The 21,297-nt window shown below is 55.7% G+C and overlaps 1 protein-coding gene across 3 annotated transcripts in view; it reads right to left on the bottom strand.

The window, feature by feature from the left end:
• Positions 1 to 590: 590 nt before the first annotated feature.
• Positions 591 to 21,297, bottom strand: part of BRD9 (bromodomain containing 9) — a 22,552-nt gene continuing 1,845 nt past the window's right edge. Inside the window, exons 4-16 of one of the 3 annotated variants that reach the window (XM_024125386.3) lie at positions 19,870 to 19,930; positions 19,294 to 19,438; positions 17,265 to 17,375; positions 16,473 to 16,648; positions 15,143 to 15,275; positions 13,429 to 13,504; positions 12,169 to 12,264; positions 11,399 to 11,531; positions 9,557 to 9,668; positions 5,723 to 5,761; positions 4,541 to 4,640; positions 2,408 to 2,575; positions 591 to 1,349 (exon numbers count right to left, since the gene is read on the bottom strand). In XM_024125386.3, coding sequence (XP_023981154.1) covers positions 1,249 to 1,349; positions 2,408 to 2,575; positions 4,541 to 4,640; positions 5,723 to 5,761; positions 9,557 to 9,668; positions 11,399 to 11,531; positions 12,169 to 12,264; positions 13,429 to 13,504; positions 15,143 to 15,275; positions 16,473 to 16,648; positions 17,265 to 17,375; positions 19,294 to 19,438; positions 19,870 to 19,930 — 1,451 coding nt within the window. In that variant the 3' untranslated portion in view covers positions 591 to 1,248. The remainder of the gene's footprint in view (positions 1,350 to 2,407; positions 2,576 to 4,540; positions 4,641 to 5,722; positions 5,762 to 9,556; positions 9,669 to 11,398; positions 11,532 to 12,168; positions 12,265 to 13,428; positions 13,505 to 15,142; positions 15,276 to 16,472; positions 16,649 to 17,264; positions 17,376 to 19,293; positions 19,439 to 19,869; positions 19,931 to 21,297) is intronic. The other 2 variants (XM_055086500.1, XM_024125393.3) reach the window with 2 other exon arrangements.

Genomic DNA, 21,297 nt, shown 5'->3' on the forward strand with positions numbered 1-21,297 from the left:
GCCTCCCCACAGCTGGGGCGGTGGCTGAGGTGGGGGGCTGGGGGGGCCTGCAGGGCAGTGGAGGGCCAGCCACAGGGTTTGGGCCCAGCTCTGTGGCCGGGCTGCGGCCCCGTGTAGGGAGGGAGGACGGCTGCCCTCCAGCCCTCCCGGGCGTCTGCCCTGTACCAGCCCTGCTGACAAATGCATCTGCTCACAGCGGCCACAGCCGCGCCTGACGCTTGGCCTGTGAGATGCCCTGTGCTCCCCTTTCCCCAGCGCTCACGGGGATCCGACAGCGAGGCAGCCAGCCCTGCTCCCTGGCCTCTCGGCCACACGCCTCTCCCAGGACCGACCCTGCCCCGGGAGGTAACGGAGGCTCCGGTTTTACGTTTCACAGTGAGGGAACAGGACGGGGAAACTGAAACTGTGCGGGGATGGGCGTGACCGTGGACGTCACTGCGGTGCCAAGAACCGGGCCGGATGCGGAGGAGACAGCAGGAGACGGGGCTAGGAAGAAGGGACACCATCCAGCTCGCACGACAAGGCTTTTCACTAAGTCACGCAAAAGGGGACACCTGGCAGTGCTGTAAATAACTACGCTGAGGACGCTCTTTGTGTATCTTTTTATTAAGATCTGTATTTACATTTTGCAAATACAAACAGGCAACCAGCAAACACATCCAGAACAAAGAGCGTTTTCGGACACTCAACCCTTCGCATGGCCAGCAGGACGGGCCAGCTCTCAGCAGGGGCCGCCCCTCTCAGCACAAGGCTCAGAGAACGGGGGACGCTGCCCTCACTCCCAGCTCCCACGCGGCCCCCGCCATGACCCGCCTGGGAAACGTGGGGGACGTGGGGCACGGGCGGGGCAGGAACGTGTAGCATGCCCCAGGGAACAGAGACAGACGCACCCACGTCTGCCTCCCAAGGGCTTCTCCCGGAGGACACGGGGCAGACAGGTGTGTCCACACAGGCACAGAGGAGGACTTCACCGCCACCGAGAAGCTCAGAGACAGACCGCACCAGCTTCCCGGAATCCGGCCACACGCCCTTTATGAGTATCTGCAACTCTTCAGGACGCACAGGACCAGCCCCAGAAACGTTGCATCCCAGTGCGGCTAACATGGTAACAGACAGGTCACCGCCTCCCCGGGGCTGCTTCCTGCCTGCCAAAGGGGGCAAAATGAAAGTCTTCGTCTCACGACAAAAACCCTGTACGTGCAAATAAAAGCTTAGAAAATAAAGAACAATCAAAGACTATCTACAAGGCTAGCTCTTTGTGGAGGCCGCAGGCTCTGGGGACTGAAGAAACTCGTACGGGTCGTGGGTCCCCTCTGGCTGCTCCCCAACGCTGAGGCGAGAAGGGCTTCCTGCAAAATCACGGGAGAGAAGGGACGTGTCAACCCAGGGTCTGCCACACGCGCGCAGCTCAGGACCCTCCTCCGGGGCATCGCTGCTCCACGGAGCAACTTTAAAAGCTACAAATTCACGCGTGCTGAACACGAACGTCCACGTAGCTGCAGTCAGCTGAGCCTGGGCCTCAGCCCTGAGCCGTGGCTCCCAGGGACGGGTCACCCGATGGCCCCAGAAAGGGGCCCCGAGCCTCCACACAGCAGGGCTGCTGCTTCTGCAGGAAGGAAGGCTCCTCGGCCGGGGGCCCTCAGACAATCCCAGCCTCCGGAGGAGCCCCAGTGTCACCCTGAGTCCACCAGGACCTTGGGGTCCTCATATCTGGAGCTGCCCCAAGGTCACCTGGGACCTCCTCCACATGCCTTTATCACAAGATTAACGGGACCAAAATGCTGGTCCTTAGGACAGTTTTAGCCAAACCTCTACAGGTGATCCCTCATCTCCCCCTCCCCCAAACGCCAAGATTTGTTACATCGAAAGAGTAACTCAGTATCTGTATCCGGGAACTAAAACAGCAGCGTGAGGGCTGATCTAGCACATTCAAGGAGCCAGGAGACACACATCTGCTCCCTGTCCGGGCGGGGTCCCGAGACACCCGCCCACCCTCACTGGTTCAACAGGGGACTCCCAGGCCAAGCGAGGTCCTGTGCTCTCCCCACACGAGGGTCCTGCAGGAACACGCTTGTCCACACGCTGCTTCAGGACCAGAAGCAGGAAGAGCAGGAAGAAAGCAACGTTCCCAATCCCTCATTCTGGAGGCCGGCAGGTCCACGGCTTGGGGCTCCTCCTGACACAGGACCTGCAGCACCTCCGGCCAAGCCCCCAAATCCCTAGACAGAGTCCCACCCAAACCCTTCACCTCAGTGCAGCCGCCTGACCGGGAACCCCAGGGGATAGGGTCCTGGGGAGGCAGCGGGGCCCACGGAGCCCGTGGGCCTGGGCCCAGCCCCGCACGTGTCCTGGCCCCCAGGGCCTTCCCAGCCGCGCCCCGCGCCCCTCCGCACGAGGCGGGCCTCACCCAGGTGGTGCTGGTCCCTGTCAGAGGCGTTGGACAGGGAGCTGAGGTTGGAGGACGGCCGGGAGCCCCCGCGCTCTGCCTGCGCCTCCTGCAGGTCCTGAAGGAGCTTCGTGGTCTCATCCAGGCTCAGGTGGCCGTCGTCGTGGTCCAGCTCCTTCTTCACTTTCCCTGCACACACGGGACGATGGGACGTGGGGCCGGCCGGGCGGCCGGGCCACGCGCACCGGGGGCGGCAACCGCCGGGCCGAGCCTGCCCTGCGCCAGTGTGAGGGCGGCCTCTCGCGGGGTCGAGAGCCGCACGCACGCTGTGGTCACCTGCAGCCCAAGCCCCCGGAAGGGCGCGGCCTAATGGTGGGGCCACGTTCGCCCTGCACTAACCTGGCTCTGTACCCTAAGCCGGCCTAAGGAAAACCTGGACAGGGCCCGGCGCTCCAAGCTGCCTAACGACCATCGGAACAGCGCCCGGCACGTACAAAGACGCGGACTACAACCAGCGCATCCGACCAACCGCGCCCAGGCGGGCGGAGAGACAGGGACATGCAGCCCCACCGGGGGGAGCACTGCAAATGAGACGCGGGGACAGCGATTAGGAACACGCACCACGTGCTCAAAAGGCAAAGGACACGTGACCGGAGGCCAGACGGGGACGACGCAGGAGAAGCCGGTGGAGCCTCTGGGGGTGAAAAGAACGGCAGCTACAGCGAGCCCGGGAGACTGACAGGTCAGCAGTAGAAAGGGCGCCCAGTGCCCCCAGGACTCTGTCCGCCATGGCCCGAAACCAGGCCGAGAAAAGACCAAAGGCAAATGGGCAGAATCGGGCCCAGGAGAGTGCTGAAGAACTACAGCCAGCCGCCCCACGTTCAACAGGAACTCCAAACCCCCAGGCCCAACGAGGAAGCGTAACCCACGAAGAATAAACCTAAAGAACGAACCAGGGCTGCTGTAACCAAACTACCAAAAATAGCTAATATGGAGAAAACCTCAGACTCCACGAGAGGAAAAAGAACAGTTGGTCAGAAGGCCAGACTGGCCCTTGGCTGGGTCCCACCACCTGAGTGACCGAGGGGTCGCTGTGCCAGGCCGTCCGTGCCACAGTGTGCTTTGTCCTGGGCCCCTGCCTCCGGCTGCGAGTCTGTGGCCTGGGCTGGGCCAAGCAGAGGGTGCCGGTCGTCACGGCTCCGGCCGGGGGCTCGCGGGGAGGGCGCTGGCAGCTGCTGCCGGGTCTCCCGCAGCAACACCCCCCCGGGCCCCTCCCCTTTGGGGACCCTGGACTGTGTCTGTTCGCTGTAATGAGCCGTGAGTACGACCACCACCTGCCAAGTCCTGGGGTATTAAGGACCCGCCACATCTGGGGGTGGTCCTGGGGACCCCTGCACCGCTGGGAAACCAGAAAACAGCCAGATGGCGGGCGGGACGCAATCCTATCCACAGCTGCGCTGAACACCAAGGGTCTGAAGCTCTCCAACCAGAAGGCAGGGCCTGCCAGGTTGCGCGACCGAGCGAGGCCTGCCCGCCACCCTTCCCGACGGGGCGATGAGGTCCGCTTCCAACCGCAGGCAGGGGCCCAGACTCAGCCCCCGGCCGCAGGCCAGGCCGTTCTTGCTGGGGCTCCTCCGGGGTTTCAGAGCGGCCAGCAGCACCTCCGGCCTCTGTCTACTGGAGGCCAGAAGCACCAGGTCCCAAGTGTGAGGCCAAAGACATCTCCAGAGGCTGCCACAGGTGCCCTGGGGGAACTGCCCTGGGCGAGACCACCGAGGGGACGCACGGTACGTCCAGCAGGTCTGAAGGGGGAGGGGAGGAGACGCACCACGGAAACCGCTGGCCGCGAGGGGCTCGGAGGGCCTCGTCCGCACACAAGAGCCGAGGGGAGCACAGAGGCGTCCTCCCCGATGGGCCAGCCCAGCGGGCACACGGGGACGGCGGCGGGGAGCACGCCGATGCGCTAACCGGGGGCGGGAGCCCAGCGGACGATTCCCAAGGAGGGGGCCTGAGGTCAGACAGGAGAGCCGGGCGAGCCCCATCTGGAGTCACCTGGGGGGTCCTGGGGATGGGGGTCTTCATCGTGCGGCCAATGGGCAGGGCCGAGCCACCCTCCTGGGGGGCAGGGTACACACAGCGCCCAGCACAACCTACCCAGACAGCCGAGCACGGAGATGTCCAGAGAGACGTCCGAATAGGACTTCATGGCCATGAAGTCCAGGGTGGAGCCGCCATCCCCGAGAGGGTCCCCCGCCTGCAGGAGACAAGTGACATGAGACAGGAAAGGAGAGGCAGCTGACACGGATGTTAACAGCCTGCCAGCCACGGGGAGGCCAGGCCTGTCGCGTCGTGTCCACCCCGAGGAGCCTACACCGCAGCCCAGGGGTGAGCTCCCTGTGGATGCCTGTACCTGGACCAGCAATGAAGGCTGCCGGTCTCTGGGGACCTACAGGCGCTGAGGGGACCTGAGAGAGACCCAAGACCTGAAGGGCCAGGTTACCTTCCAGGAACTTAACAGATAACGCGGCAGATTCCAGAGCCGCGCACTCTCTTTCCTTCTCTGGGCTGACCCACGGAGGCCCTGCTGCAGGCCAGAGTGGGCGGGTCCCTGCCCAAGGCGGCCTGCAGCCCATCCCAGCTCCTTGCAGACTGCGCGAGGCTGCACCCAACGCCACACGTGTCTGTGTAACCCAGACAGAGACCCGAGCAGAACCCTGGCTGCCCCGTGCACCCGGGGGGGATGCCCTCGGCACTCTCTCCAATTCTGCCCATCCAAAGGCCCCCACCTGACAGGCACCTGACGCTCTGCCCCGGGTGGGTCCCCCGCTCACCAAGGCCAGGTGACCCCTGCAGGCCAGGCCCCCACACCCTGCCCAGAGTCCTGGCACCTCTGCCCACATGGCCGTGTGCAAAGCTGGGGGCCACAAGTGCTCCAAGTCACCCCGGGGCAGGATGAGGAAACCGTGGCTGGACCGCAGTGGAGCGTTTCCTCCGAGAGTGCCCGCCCCGGCGCTGGCGAGGCCCCGGGACGCCCCAGCTGACAGCACGTGCCCGCCGGCGAGCCCACCTTCTGGGAGGACCGGAAGATGCCTGCTCACTCGGTGGCCCCCGCCAGCCCTGAATCCGTCTGTCTGACCTGGAGTGATGTGTTGTGCCCACACCCTCAGCCCGGTCATCACAGTCGGGCTGGGGGGACCAGCACTTAAGATTCCTCATCAGCAACGTAGCCAGTTTCTAAACAAAACACCTCAAGCATCCCATTTCAAAGGCCAAACACAACCGTCCTCACGGGAACCCAAACGATCAGGTTTCTACTAACTTGTCCACAAGACGCACCTTTACTTCATCCGGAGGCTTCGTTGGAACGCTTCTCCTCTGCAAAGCAAAAGAGATAAGAACCAGCGTTCCACAACAGTTTTACAAAGAACCACTCATCCAGTCGCCCACGCGTGAGGTGGACGCGGCTCATCCGCTGCTCCGAGCTGGCCCTCGTGGGGTCATGCTGCACGGTGAATCACACGGCCAGTGGGTCGCAGCCAGTGCGAGGCCGCCACTCCACCCCGTGGGGCCCAGCTCATGAGACCACCCTGGGGTGAGGTGGACGCCAAGGAGAGCACCCCAACCTGCGTCTGCATCCCCGGGGGCAGAACACCAGAGAGGAAAGTCAGACGTTGGAAAAACAGCCAATGGTTTAACCTGGAAGATGGTTTAACCCAGGAGGTAGAGAGATGCAGAGACCAGCTGGATCCCGACAGAGCAGGACACCTGTGGTGCCACCGCCCTCGCAGGGATGGGGCCACAGGGCAGGCACCCTTCTCTCTGGCCTGCTCAGCGCCAGGGGAGGGCGTACACTTGATCACCCCTGTGACCACCACTCTGACCACAGCACAAAGGTTGCACTGAGCCGTGTCCTGTGATCTGGCAGGAGCACTGTCTGAAACTACCCTAGCTCTGTGGATGAACCTAGAAACAGTTACTCAGGCTGCACGCTCTCCATCTGCGATCTTTTGCTCAAGATGATGTTTCTGAGATTCGCTTCTGTTAAAAGCATCACAACTTTTAAGTAGAAAAATAAATACTGCCATTATTTTAACGTCTATTTCCTCACATAAACTCCTGCTGACGTATGTATTTCATTATTGGATGCTATTTATGCTGTGGCACGTCTGAAATTATGCCACTCTGAACACGGTTCACATTCAGAAAATTGATCAAACTGTCCTTGCCTCCTTTGTCATAAATTGGCCATAAGTGGGTGGGTTTATTTCTGGGCTCTCTATTCTGTTCCACTGATCTGTGTGTCTGTTTTTGTGCCAGTACCACACTGTTTTGATTACTCTAGCTTTGTAGTACAGTCTAAAGTCTGGGAGTGTGATACCTCCAGCTATTCTGCCTCAAGATTGCTTTGGCTATTCGGGGTCTTTCGTGTTTCCATATCAATTTTAAAATTATTTGTTCCAGTTTTGTGAAAAATGTCACTGGTATTTTGACAGGGATTGCACTGAATCTGTGGATTGCCTTGGATAGTACGGCCGTTTTAACAATATTACTTCTTCCAATGCAAGAAAAGACAGTCTGTTCAACAAGTGGTGCTGGGACAACCGGACAGCTACATGTAAAAGAATGAAATTAGAACACTACCTAACACCATATACAAAAACAAACTCAAAATGGATTAAAGACCTAAGTGCAAGACCAGAAACCATAAAACTCCTAGAAAAAAACATAGGCAGAACGTTCTAATATAAATCGTAGCAATATTTTTGTTTTTGGATCTGTCTCTTAAAGCAAAGGAAATAAATGCAAAACTAAACAAATGAGACCTAATTAAACTTAAAAGCTTTTGCACAGCAAAGGAAACTATAAACAAAACAAAAAGACAACCTACTGAATGGGAGAAAATATTTGCAAATGGTATGACCAAATACATAAATAGCTCATACAACTCAGCATCAGAAAAACAACCCACCCAATTAAAAAATGGGCAGAAGAACGAAACAGACATTTCTCCAAAGAAGACATACAGATGGCCAACAGGCACATGAAAAGATGCTCAACATGGCTAATCATCAGGGAAATGCAAATCAAAACCAAAATGAGTTATTACCTCACACCTGTCAGAGTGGCTGTCATCAAATAACAAATGCTGGAGAGGGCGTGGAGAAAAGGGAACCCTCCTAAACTGTTGGTGGGAATGTACATTGGTGCAGCCACTATGGAAAAACAGTATGGACATTTCTCAAAAAAAACTAAAAAGAGACCTACCATGTGATCCAGCAATTCCACTTCTGGGTATATATCCAAAATATATACTAATTCGAAAAGATACACGCACTCCAATGTTCACAGAAGATTATTTACATTTCCCAAGACATGGAAGCAACCTAAGTGTCCATCAACAGGTGAACGGATAAAAAAGATGTGTATATATATACACACGCACGCACGCACGCACCCCCATATACATACAATGAAGTACTACTTAGCCATAAAAAAGAATGAAATTTTGTGCTTGGCAATAACATGGATGGACTTGGAGGGTTTTATACTACGTGAGGTAAGTCAGACTAAAAAACACAAACACTGTGTGTTATCACTTATATTTGTAACCTAAAAAACACAACAAACCGGTGAATAGAACAAAAAAAAGCACACTCACAGATACAGAGAACAAACTAGTGGTAACCAGTGGGGAGAGGGAAGGGGGGAGGGGCAAGATAGGGGAGTAAGAGGTACAAACTACTCTGCACAAATAAGCTACAAGGATGTATTGTGCAACACGGGGAATAGGGCCAGTATTTTATGATAACTAGAAAGGAAATATAACTTTAAAAAATTGTGAATCACTATATTGTACACCTGAAAAATGAAGTACTACTTAGCCATAAAAAAGAATGAAATTTTGTGCTTGGCAATAACATGGATGGACTTGGAGGGTTTTATACTACGTGAGGTAAGTCAGACTAAAAAACACAAACACTGTGTGTTATCACTTATATTTGTAACCTAAAAAACACAACAAACCGGTGAATAGAACAAAAAAAAGCACACTCACAGATACAGAGAACAAACTAGTGGTAACCAGTGGGGAGAGGGAAGGGGGGAGGGGCAAGATAGGGGAGTAAGAGGTACAAACTACTCTGCACAAATAAGCTACAAGGATGTATTGTGCAACACGGGGAATAGGGCCAGTATTTTATGATAACTAGAAAGGAAATATAACTTTAAAAAATTGTGAATCACTATATTGTACACCTGAAACTTACATAACATCGCACATCAACTATACTTCAATAAAAAAATGATAAAGAAATAAAAGCACAATCTAGACTTCACACACAAAAAAGAAAATATTTGAAGAAATCAAGGCTGAAAATATTCCAAACTTGATGAAAACTAGACACCAAGAAGCCCAAGAAGCTCAACAAATGTTAAGCAGAATAAATACAAGGAAAAGCACACGAAGAAACACCAAAAGTAAGCAGATGTAAGCCAGTTATAAAGACCAAAATTTTAAAGGATCTAGAGCAGCAGGCAGCACTTTTCCTCCAAATGGCTGGAGAGCAAATATCTGAGGCTTTGCGGTCACGCATGGTCTGTAGCACGTTTTTCTTTTTTTCTTTTTTTTTTAAACTTTCAAAAACCGTAAAAAACATTATTAGCTTATGGGCCAAAATTTGCCAATCCTTGATCTTGACCAAGAAAGACACATTACAAACGGAAAACAAAGATAAAAATGTCTGCAGACACTTCCTCAGAAACAAAGCGAGTAAGACATCTTTTTAAGTAGAGACTAAAACGTCACCTTATAATTAATTCCACACCGGGAACATGACTTTCAAAAATGAAGGAAAACGAAGACACTTTTCAGATAAAGAAAAAGCTGAGTAAATTCGCAGCCAGCAGATCTGTCCTTTAAGAAACTTTAAAGGAAAGTTTCCAGGACAAAGGAAAGTGAGAGCAGATGAAAGAAATGTAGGTCTAGAGAGTGATGGAGAATACGTGCCAGACAGAGAGGAACTCTGTAAGTTTCTCTGAAAGATAACTGACTAAAGTAAAAACAAAGAATAAATAATACCCAGTGAGGGAGGAACAGCCACCGATCACCTAAAAACAGCACATGCCCTAGCGCCCGGTCTGGCGGGCACAGGAGTGGCCCAGCGCGCCCACCTGCCTCAGCTGGAAGAGCATCCGCGAGTGGTCCCCGCCCGTGATCTGGTCCAGGAGGTCATCCACCAGCTTCTTGCTGTAGCTCCCGGCATCCTTCACAAACTCCTGCAGGCTGGGAGGGGCCGCGAGAGAACAGGCTGGAAGGCACCCTCCGTGCCCACTCCCCATCCTGGCGGCACGCCCCTCAGACCTCCCCCTGCAGGACAGGCGCTCCCTGAGCGCTACAGCCCTCCAGGTGCGGCGGTCTGGGGAGCGGACAACAGTCTCCATCAGAGCAGCCCGTGACCCAGAAATGTTCAAGAGCAGAGTGAAGAACACGTATCCGCATCCTGATATACCTCACGTTAACTTTCATAAAAGCAGCACACTCCTATCTGCTCGTTTTGGATTTAGAAACCCAGGGAAATTGAGGAGACCGTGCAGCGGAGGGCCCCACGCTGGGGAGTGGGGGGAGCAGGTACGGGAGCAAGACTCCCCACGTGCACCTTGAGTGTCATTTTGATTTCTGGACTGTGTGAATGCTTGAAAATCCAAAATAAGACTAAACAGCACATTTGGAAAGGAGGCCGGGAACAGAACCCACAGCCCAAGCAGCAGAGCCAGGCAAAGTCCCAGAAGGGGCCCCGGACTGCAAAGGCCCTCACGCGGGGCGGGGAGGGCTGCGGACCTGGAGGCTCTCCACCAGGAGCCTTGGGGTGGGGAGCAGGGCCGAGCAGCAGCTCTCCCGGGGGCCCGGGAGTGCTCACGGGAAGGGGCGCTGGCACCTCGAAGGGCGTGGCCTGGGGCCAGGCCAGCGGCCTGCTTGCTGGGCTGTTCAGGAGGCCTTCCAGGAGCAGGCGCCGCAGGCGAGCTCGTGCTGGCCGCACTCGCTGCCTGAACCACGGGGAGCGGTGCCCCCAGAGCTGAGAGCCGAGGAGAGGGCCACCACTCGGGACCCGAGCCTGCCACCTGCAGCTTCCTCCTCGCTTCTTTTTTTTTTTCACACAAAAATCAGGGTTAGGTATTCATTTACTGTATCAGGGGCTAACTGATTTCTTGCTGTGTGCTCGTCAAAGATATTCCATATTCTCTTTGGAATAAAACAAAGATCTAATATGGGAAGACTCTATTTCTCAGAGACTAGCAAAATCGTTACTTTCCCCATAGAAAATCACTAAAATTCTAAAAGAAGGACCCACTTTTACTTTCTCAGAAAACAAAAAATACGAAAACAGCCCTACAGAAATGCAGTACTCTACAACTAATTTTAACCACACCTGGGGCTGAACCGCGTTCCCGAAACTCACACGTTGAGGCCCTGAGCCCCCATACCTCAGAACGTGCCTGTATTTTGAGATGGGGCCTTTAAAGGTGATTAAGTTAAAACCAGGTCTTTAGGGAGCCCTACCCTTGGTGTCCCCAGAGGGAGGGAGCTCAGGACGCAGACGCACAGAGGGAAGCCGGGTGAGGGTGCGGGGATGTCTGCCCGCACCTGCACCTCGGATTCCGCGTCCAGGACAGGAGACCCTGAGCGTGTGCTGTGCGATCCCCTTTGTTTGGGCGGCCGGAGCCGTCACGCAGCCTCGAGACCCTCTTCAGGACAGCCGTGACCCCGGCCCTCCCTGACGGCGCACGGCCGTCCCCCCCCCCCCCCCCACACACACACAGGCTCCCGTGGCTCCGGCCTGGGCCGTCATCACCTCCAAATCCCGACCGACCGACCGACCGACCGACCGACCCGAGCTTCAGGGCCGCCTGCGCTGGCCGCGGAGGCTCTACCGGAAGCAGCCCGGCCCCGCCGCCGCGGACGGCGCACGGCCCCCACCCCAGCCCTGCCCGCAAGCGGGCCGCGCCGCCGCCCACCTCAGCGCGCACTGCACACCCGTCTCGTCTCCGTAGGCCGAGTACAGCAGCTCCACCTCGTCGCACTTCAAGTCGCCGAACACTGAGTTGTTGTGCGTGGACAGGGCGGTGCTGGCGCCGGACAGGAAGGTGACTGGGGGGGCGGGGCGGCGTCAGGGCTGCGGGCACACGCGGGCCACGCGCCCCGCCCCGCCCACGCCGCGTCCTTCGAGGAGGAGGGGAGGTCTCAGCGCGCACTGCACACCCGTCTCGTCTCCGTAGGCCGAGTACAGCAGCTCCACCTCGTCGCACTTCAAGTCGCCGAACACTGAGTTGTTGTGCGTGGACAGGGCGGTGCTGGCGCCGGACAGGAAGGTGACTGGGGGGGCGGGGCGGCGTCAGGGCTGCGGGCACACGCGGGCCACGCGCCCCGCCCACGCCGCGTCCTCCGAGGAGGAGGGGAGGTCACGGAGGAGCCGCTCCAACCAGAGGGCCCAGCGTGAGCCCCATGCGCCCTCCCGCCCTTCGCGCGGGGTCCCCGCTGCAGGCAGTCTCGCGACCCCTCCAGCGGATGAAGCGTGACCGCTTGCTGGAGGAAACGTAAACCGCACACGCAGGGCGGCCGCCAAGTGCAGGCCCCTCCCCCCCAGCGGCAGAGGCGGCACCTGCCCACCTGCCCGGTGGGCTCCTGATTGCCAGCACTTCACGTGACCTGACCTGTAAGATTAGGGTCCAAACCAGGCCCGGACGCGGCGCCCACACGGTGAGCCGGGGCCCCTGGGGGCACTCACCTCTGCTTCTCCGCTCCTCCCTGAAGCCCAGCGTGGTGAAGCCGGGCAGCAGCTTGCTGGACAGCGCGCTCAGGTCCACCGGGTGGGTCTCCTCCTCTGCAAGGGGGCCAGGGCCGTGAGCAGGTGACCCCGGAGCCCCCGGCCCCAGGTAGTGATGGGCACACGCAGGAGGGCAGCCCGGGGGCCCCCTGAGCCCGTCTACAGCCGATCTACCAAGCCGGCTGCCCTTCTCTCATCTCAGCTGCACCGTGATCACACCTCAGTGCCCCCGCAGCTCTCATGACGACAAGCCAGCGGTCTGCCCACCACAGGGCAACACAGCCTTCCCAAACCCACGCTACCGCTTACCCCCTCCAAGAGACCTCGGGCCACGTGTCACAAGAGCAACAGAGCAGCCTGAAGGCAATTCCTCCGCTGAATTCGCCCTTCAAGTTGCTCACGTGACCTGAGCAGGACCCTTCAAATCCCGAATCTGGACCTCAATCTCACGCTCTCTTTCTAAGTGTTGACCAGCTCGCCTGTTCTCTTCCAACGAGAACGTTATGATTCACTCCAACTGAAGGTCACAGGCAGTGGTCAACGCTTGTCCTCCTCATCCACCAGAGGACACTGAGTAACCCTGCTCATCTTGGCGGTGGCGGGGAAGCACCGAGGGGCATGCTGGGCCGTGAGAGCCGTCCCACATCCACGCAGGTGAGAACAAGGGGACTGTTTCACCTGCTGTGTGTGACAAGCCTTTGAAATACTTTTCCAGAAGATGGAAAAGTGTAAAATACTTTAAAGACCACAGCCGTGACCACAGAGGTTGGGTGGACCCTCCCTTCAAGGAAGCTCATGCCTCCTTCGAAAGCTTCCCTGACGCAACTGCCGAACAGGCCGTGTGGGGCAGAGGCCCGCCTCGTTCTAGCTTCGAGGGCGGGCAGAGCTCAGGGCCCCGGTTCCAACAAGGGAGCCTCAGCTGGGCTGTGAGGCAAACCCAGCTCCCAGGGCTTTGCTGCAGCTTTGGGGAGCGTGACCCAAGGCGCCTGGGGCTTGGGGGCCCTTTTGGTCTGAAAGGTCTGACCAGCATCTCTGGCCCCGCTGGACGGCCGCCCGCGGTCCACTGACCGCATTTGCATCCCGCTGTGTGCGAGACCGGACACGCCTTTATCTACACGTCACCACAGCGTCGTGACCAGGGAAAAGGGGCATCTCGGGCAGGCTGTGAGGCGCGAGGTCACCGGACGGGACCGAGGTGAGGAGCGCGCGCAAGCCGCCCACCGTCTGCGTCCGGCTCGGCCGTGCTGACCACGCTGTAGCGCAGGCTTCCGTCCCCGTTCTTCTTCAGGTAGCCCATCTGCAAGGAAGCACGTCTGAGCGCCCGCTCTCCGGACGGCCCCAGCTCCCTGGCCCAGGGCTCCACCGAGGCACCAACAGGACACAGGCCTCCGAGGACGGCCTGAATCCGAAAAGGCCACGAAGTTACTTGTTTCCCCGTGAACAAATGGCCACGTGCACACGTGTGCGATCGAAGAACTTCTGGGATGGGCTCCTCGGGATCCCTTCCAAACAGGAGCTCTGAAGACAGAAAACAAACCCTAGGAACAGCCTTTTCCAGCAGTCAGAGGCCCGAGCAAAGCGAGCTGGGTCAGGGCCTGGTCAAGGAGACCAGAGATCCACCTCTGACACCCGTGGGAACTCATCTCCGTTTGAAAACCAGCCTGCGCACAAGAGCAGCCCCTGCACAGGCTGTCGGGAGGGCCCAGGAAGCGGGGGCTGCCGTGTGGGTCAGCGTGCGCGAGGGGCCCAGCGTCCGAGCAGGGTGAGTAGGGCACAGGGTAGAGGGGGATGGAGAGGCGATGTAAGTCGGGTTTCTCACGGTGGAACTACGAAACTGTAAGGGAGAAAAGCAAAGCAGACCCACTGGTGTTGGGCGGAATTGAAGGTTTCAGTGTGAAAACTCGGTGTTCAGTGAACGTAAACACGGATGTCAGTATAGGCTGTACGGACGGACGGGGCCTTCCTAGCTTTGTCCACCAAGGCCCAGGTCTAGGTCTGGGATGCTCCTCTCCACTAGGGAACCAGGGCTCCTTGGAGAAATGCTGACTCCAGGGCTGAAAGGCCACAGGAGTGCAGACAAGCGAGCTCAACAGGAAGAACTATCACGTGAGCCACACGGGCAACTTCAAACTTTCTAGAAGGCACAGTGGAAATAAAAAGAAACAGGTGACGTAAAATGTAACGTATTTCATATAACCGGACACATCCAAATTGTTACCACTTCAAACTTCTTTATGTAAAATGTAAATTCCAAAGCATGTTTCACAGACTTAGCACACACACAAAAAAAGTAAAGCTGTAATAAGTCTTTATGGACTGCACGTTGAAATAAAATTTTAGACATATCAGGTCAAACTAAACCCTAGGGTTAATTTCACCTGTGTCCTTGCTAATACGACCCCTAGGAAGTTTAAAGCCGCACACGTGTGTGATTCAGCGTATTTCTGTTGGATGCACGGATGTAAGACACCTTGTGTGTCAGAGAGAAGGTGCTCAGAGGAGGGCAGGGCCCCCTCGTGAGGACCAGCAGCCCTCTGCACAGGCTCACACCTGGGTCACAGCCACGAGGGACTGCAGGGGCACCCAGACACGTGAGCACACGGGGGAAAGGATTCACCTACAGCGGAGAGTCCTGGCCGGCTTGGCCTCGGTCCGGGGACGGAGGTTAGCGCGCCTGCCGGCAGGCGGCCCACACACAACCACACCCCTCCTGTCCTTGAGGTGCCCTTGGAGTCCCTCCCTGCCCTCTGGGAGACCGGCCAGAAGGCTACCACGGCCAGTGGGGACGAGGAGCTGACCCCTCCGGTGACAACAGCACCGCCGGGACACCAGCAGGACTCCGACCACATGCTCATGATGACCGGCTAACCTCTCGCTCATGACGGCCGTGCCACTGTCCTGGCAGAAACACAACCATCCCGTCCGGGAGTGCTACCTTGCCACCGGGGACCAGCCGGTTGATCCTGTCCCGGGCCTCGTCGGCCGCGTGCTCCACCAAGGCCAGGACGTGCTCCTCCGCGGTGCTGTCGGTCAGGCTGCAGGCGTTTCCTTCCGGCTCGAACATGCAGCTACAAGGCAGAGACAGGCAGGAGTCAATGGGCCGCACGTGGGCACGCTCACCCCTCATGCCCACAGTCCACCCCTCACGCCACGCCAGGGTGCACCACAGGGCTGGCTGGCGGGGCAGCGCAGAGCACACCGTAACTCCCCTCCTTCTACTTCCGATGCTTCCGCTAAGACTAGAAAGTAGAAGCCGAGCAGATGCTCCACGTTTCTTGTGTCTGGCTACACGTTTTGGTCACTTTAAGAGCAACAGGAGCCTCACAGGTTAGTGTCAGTGCCACTCGAGGCGCCAGTAGAAAAAAATGACAGACCCACGCGGGGCTGGGGCGCTGGCAGTGAGCCTGGGCTGGAGAGCGGCCCCCCGGACCCGGGGCGCCTAAGACCGCAGAGGCGGAGGAAGAGCGGACTGCCAGCGCCCGAGGGGGGCGCCCCCCACCCCCTCCCAGTGGAAGGCTCTAGAAGCAGAGGCGCCGAGCCCCTGCAAGGAACTGTGGGGCTGGGGTGAGCCCTCCCGGGGCTCTCGAGCCTACGGAAGGCCCTCGCTCAGGCCCAGGCTCACAGCTACCGGTGCGGGGAGCCCGCCCTCATGCAGCTGTCTGCCCAAAGCAGCACACCCGCGACGGGCAAGCCCAGGTCGCCAATGCGTGTCCCGCGCAGGAGGGCATGTCTTGGGAGTGAAGGGTCAACAAATATTCACACAGAGCATGAGTGTGGGAACAGCAGTGACTGGTCAGCAGTGGACACCGCAGAGCCAAATAGCTGGGCCTGGCGAGCCACACCTGGGCCGGAGCGTGCGTGTGGCCGGCCGGCCGGCAGGGGTCCATCGGGTGACAGTGACTCTTTTCCAGGACAAGTCACCGTGCGCTGGCACGCGGAGAGTGTGGGTCACAGAGCTGAGAGCTGCGCCCCTCACAACTGGCCCCGGGGCTCAGGGTCTTCTGACACTCCAGCACCCACCACGGCCACCTCGTTCTCAAGGCGGGCAGGGAAGAAGGGTCGCCTCCCTCTGAACACAGGGTCCGGGGCCTGTCCCAGCTGCCTTGAAAGCCCGAGGGCTACAACATGGCCCTCGGCTTCCAAAGAGCACACTCTCCCGCCAGCAACGCAGGCAGCCTGTCCACAGCAGCTGCACAGACCCACGAGGCCCAGCTCATCACCCGCTCCCCACAGAGCCCTGGCTCCCCAGGCGGGCAGTCCTTTACCTGATGACTTCTCTACTCGGCCTTTTGGATTTCTTGGCAGTTTCTACTTGTACGGGCACAACTTCAGGAACAGGCTCCTCGACGGCTGTATCTTCGTTGCCCAAAAGAGCTGCCTGCTGAGAAAAATCCATGTCCTGCATAAACGACATGCTGCGCTTCAAAGCTAACAGCCGCTCCTAGAATCAGAAAGGACAGAGCAGCAGGGACTTTACCTCTCCCTCCGGCCAAGGCACCGTGACGATGGGATGGGATGGGTGGCCACAGCCTCACCTGGCCTAACAGCTAAGCTGCCACGGGATGCAGCACCAAGGGGCATGCCAATGGCCGGGAGTGGTCAGAGCCGGCGGGGACGCCCCTCACCTACGGGCTGGTCAGGCCCAAGGCACTGGTCCTAGATGCGTGACGCATGCAGCCTGGCTCACGGGAGAGGGTCGGGGAAGCCACCTGGGGTGCCTGGGATGGCTGTCTGGATTCAGAGAGGCAACCACGTAAAACAAGCCCTCAATGCAGGCTGCGACCCAGTGAGACCAACAGATCCGGAACTCTGCACCAGCCCTACGCGAGACCCTGCAGCTGGGGCGGGAGCAGAGAGCAGAGAGCGCCTGCAGGAGAGGGGCGTGGGGAGGGCGGTGGGCTGGGGGGCTCCCCCAGAGCAGAGGGTCCACGCCGTGGCCGCGGCGGATGGATGGAAGCATGGCAGCCGCTGTGAGCTTCTGTTTAGGTACAAGGACCGTGGAGGAGGAGGAGGCGCTCACAGCCGCGGCTCCTCGCTCGCTGTCAGAGGGCCCTTACTTTGCTCATCATCTTAAAGCCCGCGTGCAGGATCTTCTTAGCTAACTTGTAGTACACAGTGTCGGGTCTGTTGTACGTCATCGCATTATCACACATCAGTTTGAAATCTGCCTGAAAAGAGAAAAGAATTCATCAAGTTTGAAACACCACAGATGACAACAAAGAGTTGAGATTTCTATCAAAAGAGGCCAGAAGTGGCTGAAACAGAGTGGAAAACAATTTGGCTCTTTAATTCAAAGAGGAATCTTTGTTAACTGATATGAACTTTTACAGGTTACTTTCCACTACGGATCACTATAAGATATTGAGCATACAGTTCCCTGGTCTATGGAGTAAATCCTTGTTGCCTGTCTGTTTTTTTGTATATAATAGTCTGTAACTGTTAGTCCCCAAATCCAAATTTATGCTCCCCCCACGCCTTACCCCTTTGGTAACTGTAAGTTTGTTTCCTATGCCTGTGAGTCTGTTTTTGTCTTGTATATAGATTCAGTTACATTTTTTACATTCCACAAGTGATGTCGTATAACATTTGTCTTTGTCTGACATACTTCGTCACTAAGTATGATCATCTCTAGGTTTATCCATGTTGCCGCAAATGGTAATATTTCATTCTTTTTTATGGCTGAGTAATTAAAGAATACTTTTTAAAAACTCTGAGACATTTTCATAATTGTTCATTGGTCTTTACTTGTATGAAAAATATTCCAGCGAGAAGCTTGCCAAAGTGTGTAACTTCTTCTGAACGTAATACACACATTTCAGGAGTAAAATGCTGGTTTCCTCTGCCTCCTTCCTGACCCGCCCTATTCCCTCTCTTTGGAAGGAGCTCAGACATTAATAGGAACAAAAACCACAACCAGTTCTTTTAAGCAAAAGCAGAGGGATGAACTGAGAGGTGGGCATGTCCTCTATCTTTGGGATTTTCCCAGAGGATTGAAAATTCTGTCTACAGACAGTTACTCTAGTACCATTAGAAAAACACTTTCCCCTAAAATAAAGAAGAGCCTTAGTGAAAAACTTACAATAAAAGTAAATGCTCTGAAATATCAGCATTTTACCACCTAGCCAAATTCCTCAGGGTACACCTGTCACAGGTGAGTCAGACCTCAGGATGGACGACTGCTAACGCAGCGTGTGCCACCTGGAGTCCTAACCAAGTCACCGTGCCAGTGTCCCCAGGGCTGGGACTGAGACCGTAAAGTCCCTCTGTCACAAGTCCCAACTGTGACAGGTTCAGAACACTCTCTGGAGGACACGTCTTGGCTTTGTCACTGGGTGAGTGACCAAATTAGGGGCCGGCAGGTAGACAGGTCGACTCTAGGACATGGATTATTATTAACCACCTGCCCACAGAAGTAGTGCCTGACCTTCCTATGAAAACTTTCCTTTTCTCCCACCCTCCCTTTAGTCTGTTGTGCTGTTTCTGCAGGTCAGCAAACCCTTTCAGTAAGGTCTCCAGTAAATAAAAACAGAAAAGCCAAGCTTTTCCAAAGTTAACAGAGCCTAAGAAACCTAATGCCTTTTGCTAAGTGACATTATTGTCAATGTTGTCAAGCACTTGTTTTGCTCTTCCCCCGAATCTGAAAGCCAATAAGCAATTTTCCCCTTTCACAGCCAGTGCTGAGAAACAGGGAGTTAGGAGCAGAGTACTCAGAAGACATAAAGATTTATTATCCTAAAAAATTTAAACTCCCGGTTATTAAGATAAGGAAAATCATGTTTCTAAAAATACCCATTCTGGAGCCAGGCCAAAATGAACACATCCTCGCTTGACCCAACATGTCCGTTTATGCTAAAACAGTAACTTAAAAAAGAAACACGTCTACTAGCACGCAACATACAGGCCAGCTTCTAGACCAAAATACTGAGAAAAGTACAACCAACCCCTATGTTGGCGAAACGTCAACCCAACATGAAACACCCACGAAAACTTGGAACTGGAAACAACCTAAGATGTATGAAGTGTCTACTGGACGTGAAGACACATGGAGCCTCCAAACAATCACTTCAGGAACTGAAAAGAATTTACCTTAAACTCCGTGACTGACTTGTATTCGTTAGCTACAATCTTGTCTCTCATCGTGCCAAAATCCATCGGATGTTTTATTATCATTGAGTATCCAGGAGCAATCGCATCCGTGACAGGAAAAGCAAAAAATCCATGAGGATCTTTTCTGAAAACACAAACATCTTTATTTGAACTGGAAAAACCCTGAAATCTAAATTTCTAAACAAAACCCCTCACAGTTAAAAATTCAATACAATTAACCAAATTTTAAGATTGTTTCTTAAAAATAACAAAATTTATGCTCTTTAAAATTGTGGTATTTTGGATACACTGAAAATTCCAAAACTACCGTCCCGGCTCCTGCCATGACTCTACGTCAGGGCGTCTGACAAGCAGTGCAGACTCAGAGGAGACGAAGGAGGTGTTCTCGAGCCCTCCCAGCTGTTCCCACATGGCAGTGCCCCACCGCCCCGACTGAGCGTTACCCAGTGCAGGTGAAGTGCCTGCTTCACAGGTGACGGGGGTGAGGCAAGAACACCAGAGGGAGAAGACACCTCAGATGTCCCCTAGCACAAGCTCTTTAGAAAACCTCTTTACCTCTGGAGCTGGCGGAGGAAATGCTCTAGTAGTTGCTGAATAGGCGTGCTCTCATTTTCAGCTGACGATTTAAAAAGTAAAAAAATAAAATTGAACAAAAGGATTTTGGTATCGCTTCACCAGAAAGAAAACTCCAAGTTCGTAATATTTGTTTATCTATTTCTTGTTCTACAATGTTTTGGGTTCAAATGAGAACTAGATATAAAGATAAGCAGACCCCACAAAGCTCAGCAGGGTGAAAAAGGGCACCCGCAGCATTGGTCCCCTAAACCCCTCAGACTGCCAACACCCCTCTAAAACAGTGATGGAGAGCCATCACTCATCACCCCGTCTCCAGCCCCCATCACTCCTGGGCCTGGGACATTCCACACAAGGTATGAAGCAGCAGACGAAGGCTCTGGACATAGAAGCTGACCCTGGATGCACCGATGTCATTGTACTTGATATCGTTTACGGGCCTAAACTTCTGGGCACGCCTCTGTTTATCTGTAAAATGGGGATAAAAATGAGCGTTCCTGTGAGGACTCCAATTGTTAACTACGTCTCTGGGCCCACAGCGTGAAAAACACGGTTTTCAGGGAACGTGAACGCAGATGTCGGTACAGGCTTCCTTCCGCAAGAGTATGTATTAAATGGTCCTCCCTAGCTTTGTCCCCCAAGGCCCACACCCAGCGCCCAGATCTGGCATTCTGAATGCTGTTCTCCACCAAGGAACCAGGGCTCCTTGGGGAAATGGCTCACTCCTGGGCTGAAGGGCAACAGGAGTGCAGACCAGCGGGTCCCAAGGGTGACGCTCGAGAGGGATGAGGACAGGTCCAAGAGAACATCCTCTGATCGTGAGCTTTTCAGGTACACCGGGGCAGATGCTAAACGTAGGACCTCCAACAGGCTGTTATGCAGATTAAGCTAGCAATTACTAGTAACTGTAGTAACTTCAGGCGCGTTCATCTGAGGAACTGATGCTCTGTGCCTGACCTTCTCTGCTCCACAACAGGCCCGAGGGTCCTGAGTCCTACCTGTTCCCTACAGCAATGACTCCCGCAGGAGAGGGTGCTGCCAGGAAACAGCAACCCCACAACTGCAATACAGTACCTCCCCCGCCCTGGCAAATCAAAGGTGGTCAGACCCCAAGCCAAGAAAGAAACACCTGCAGAACAAACCTGCCTCCAATTCAGTACCTCCCGACAACCTGACAGCCTCTGAGGGAAGTGACCACACACAAATCAGAGGGTCCCAAGCACTCCAGAAGCCTTCCTCTGCTGGAGCCAGCATAGCTCCCAAGGGAGCTGATGTCCTGAATAACTGATGCCAGCACTAGCCTCCTCCCATCTACGACGAGCTTCTCATTAGCTCATGAGCTTTAAAAAAAAAAAAGGCCAAAAAGGCCGATGGGCCAAGCCCTGCTCTAGCAGTTCTAGAAGTTCAGAG

Source organism: Physeter macrocephalus, chromosome 8, assembly GCF_002837175.3.
Source record: "Physeter macrocephalus isolate SW-GA chromosome 8, ASM283717v5, whole genome shotgun sequence".
Classification (NCBI taxonomy): domain Eukaryota; kingdom Metazoa; phylum Chordata; class Mammalia; order Artiodactyla; family Physeteridae; genus Physeter; species Physeter macrocephalus.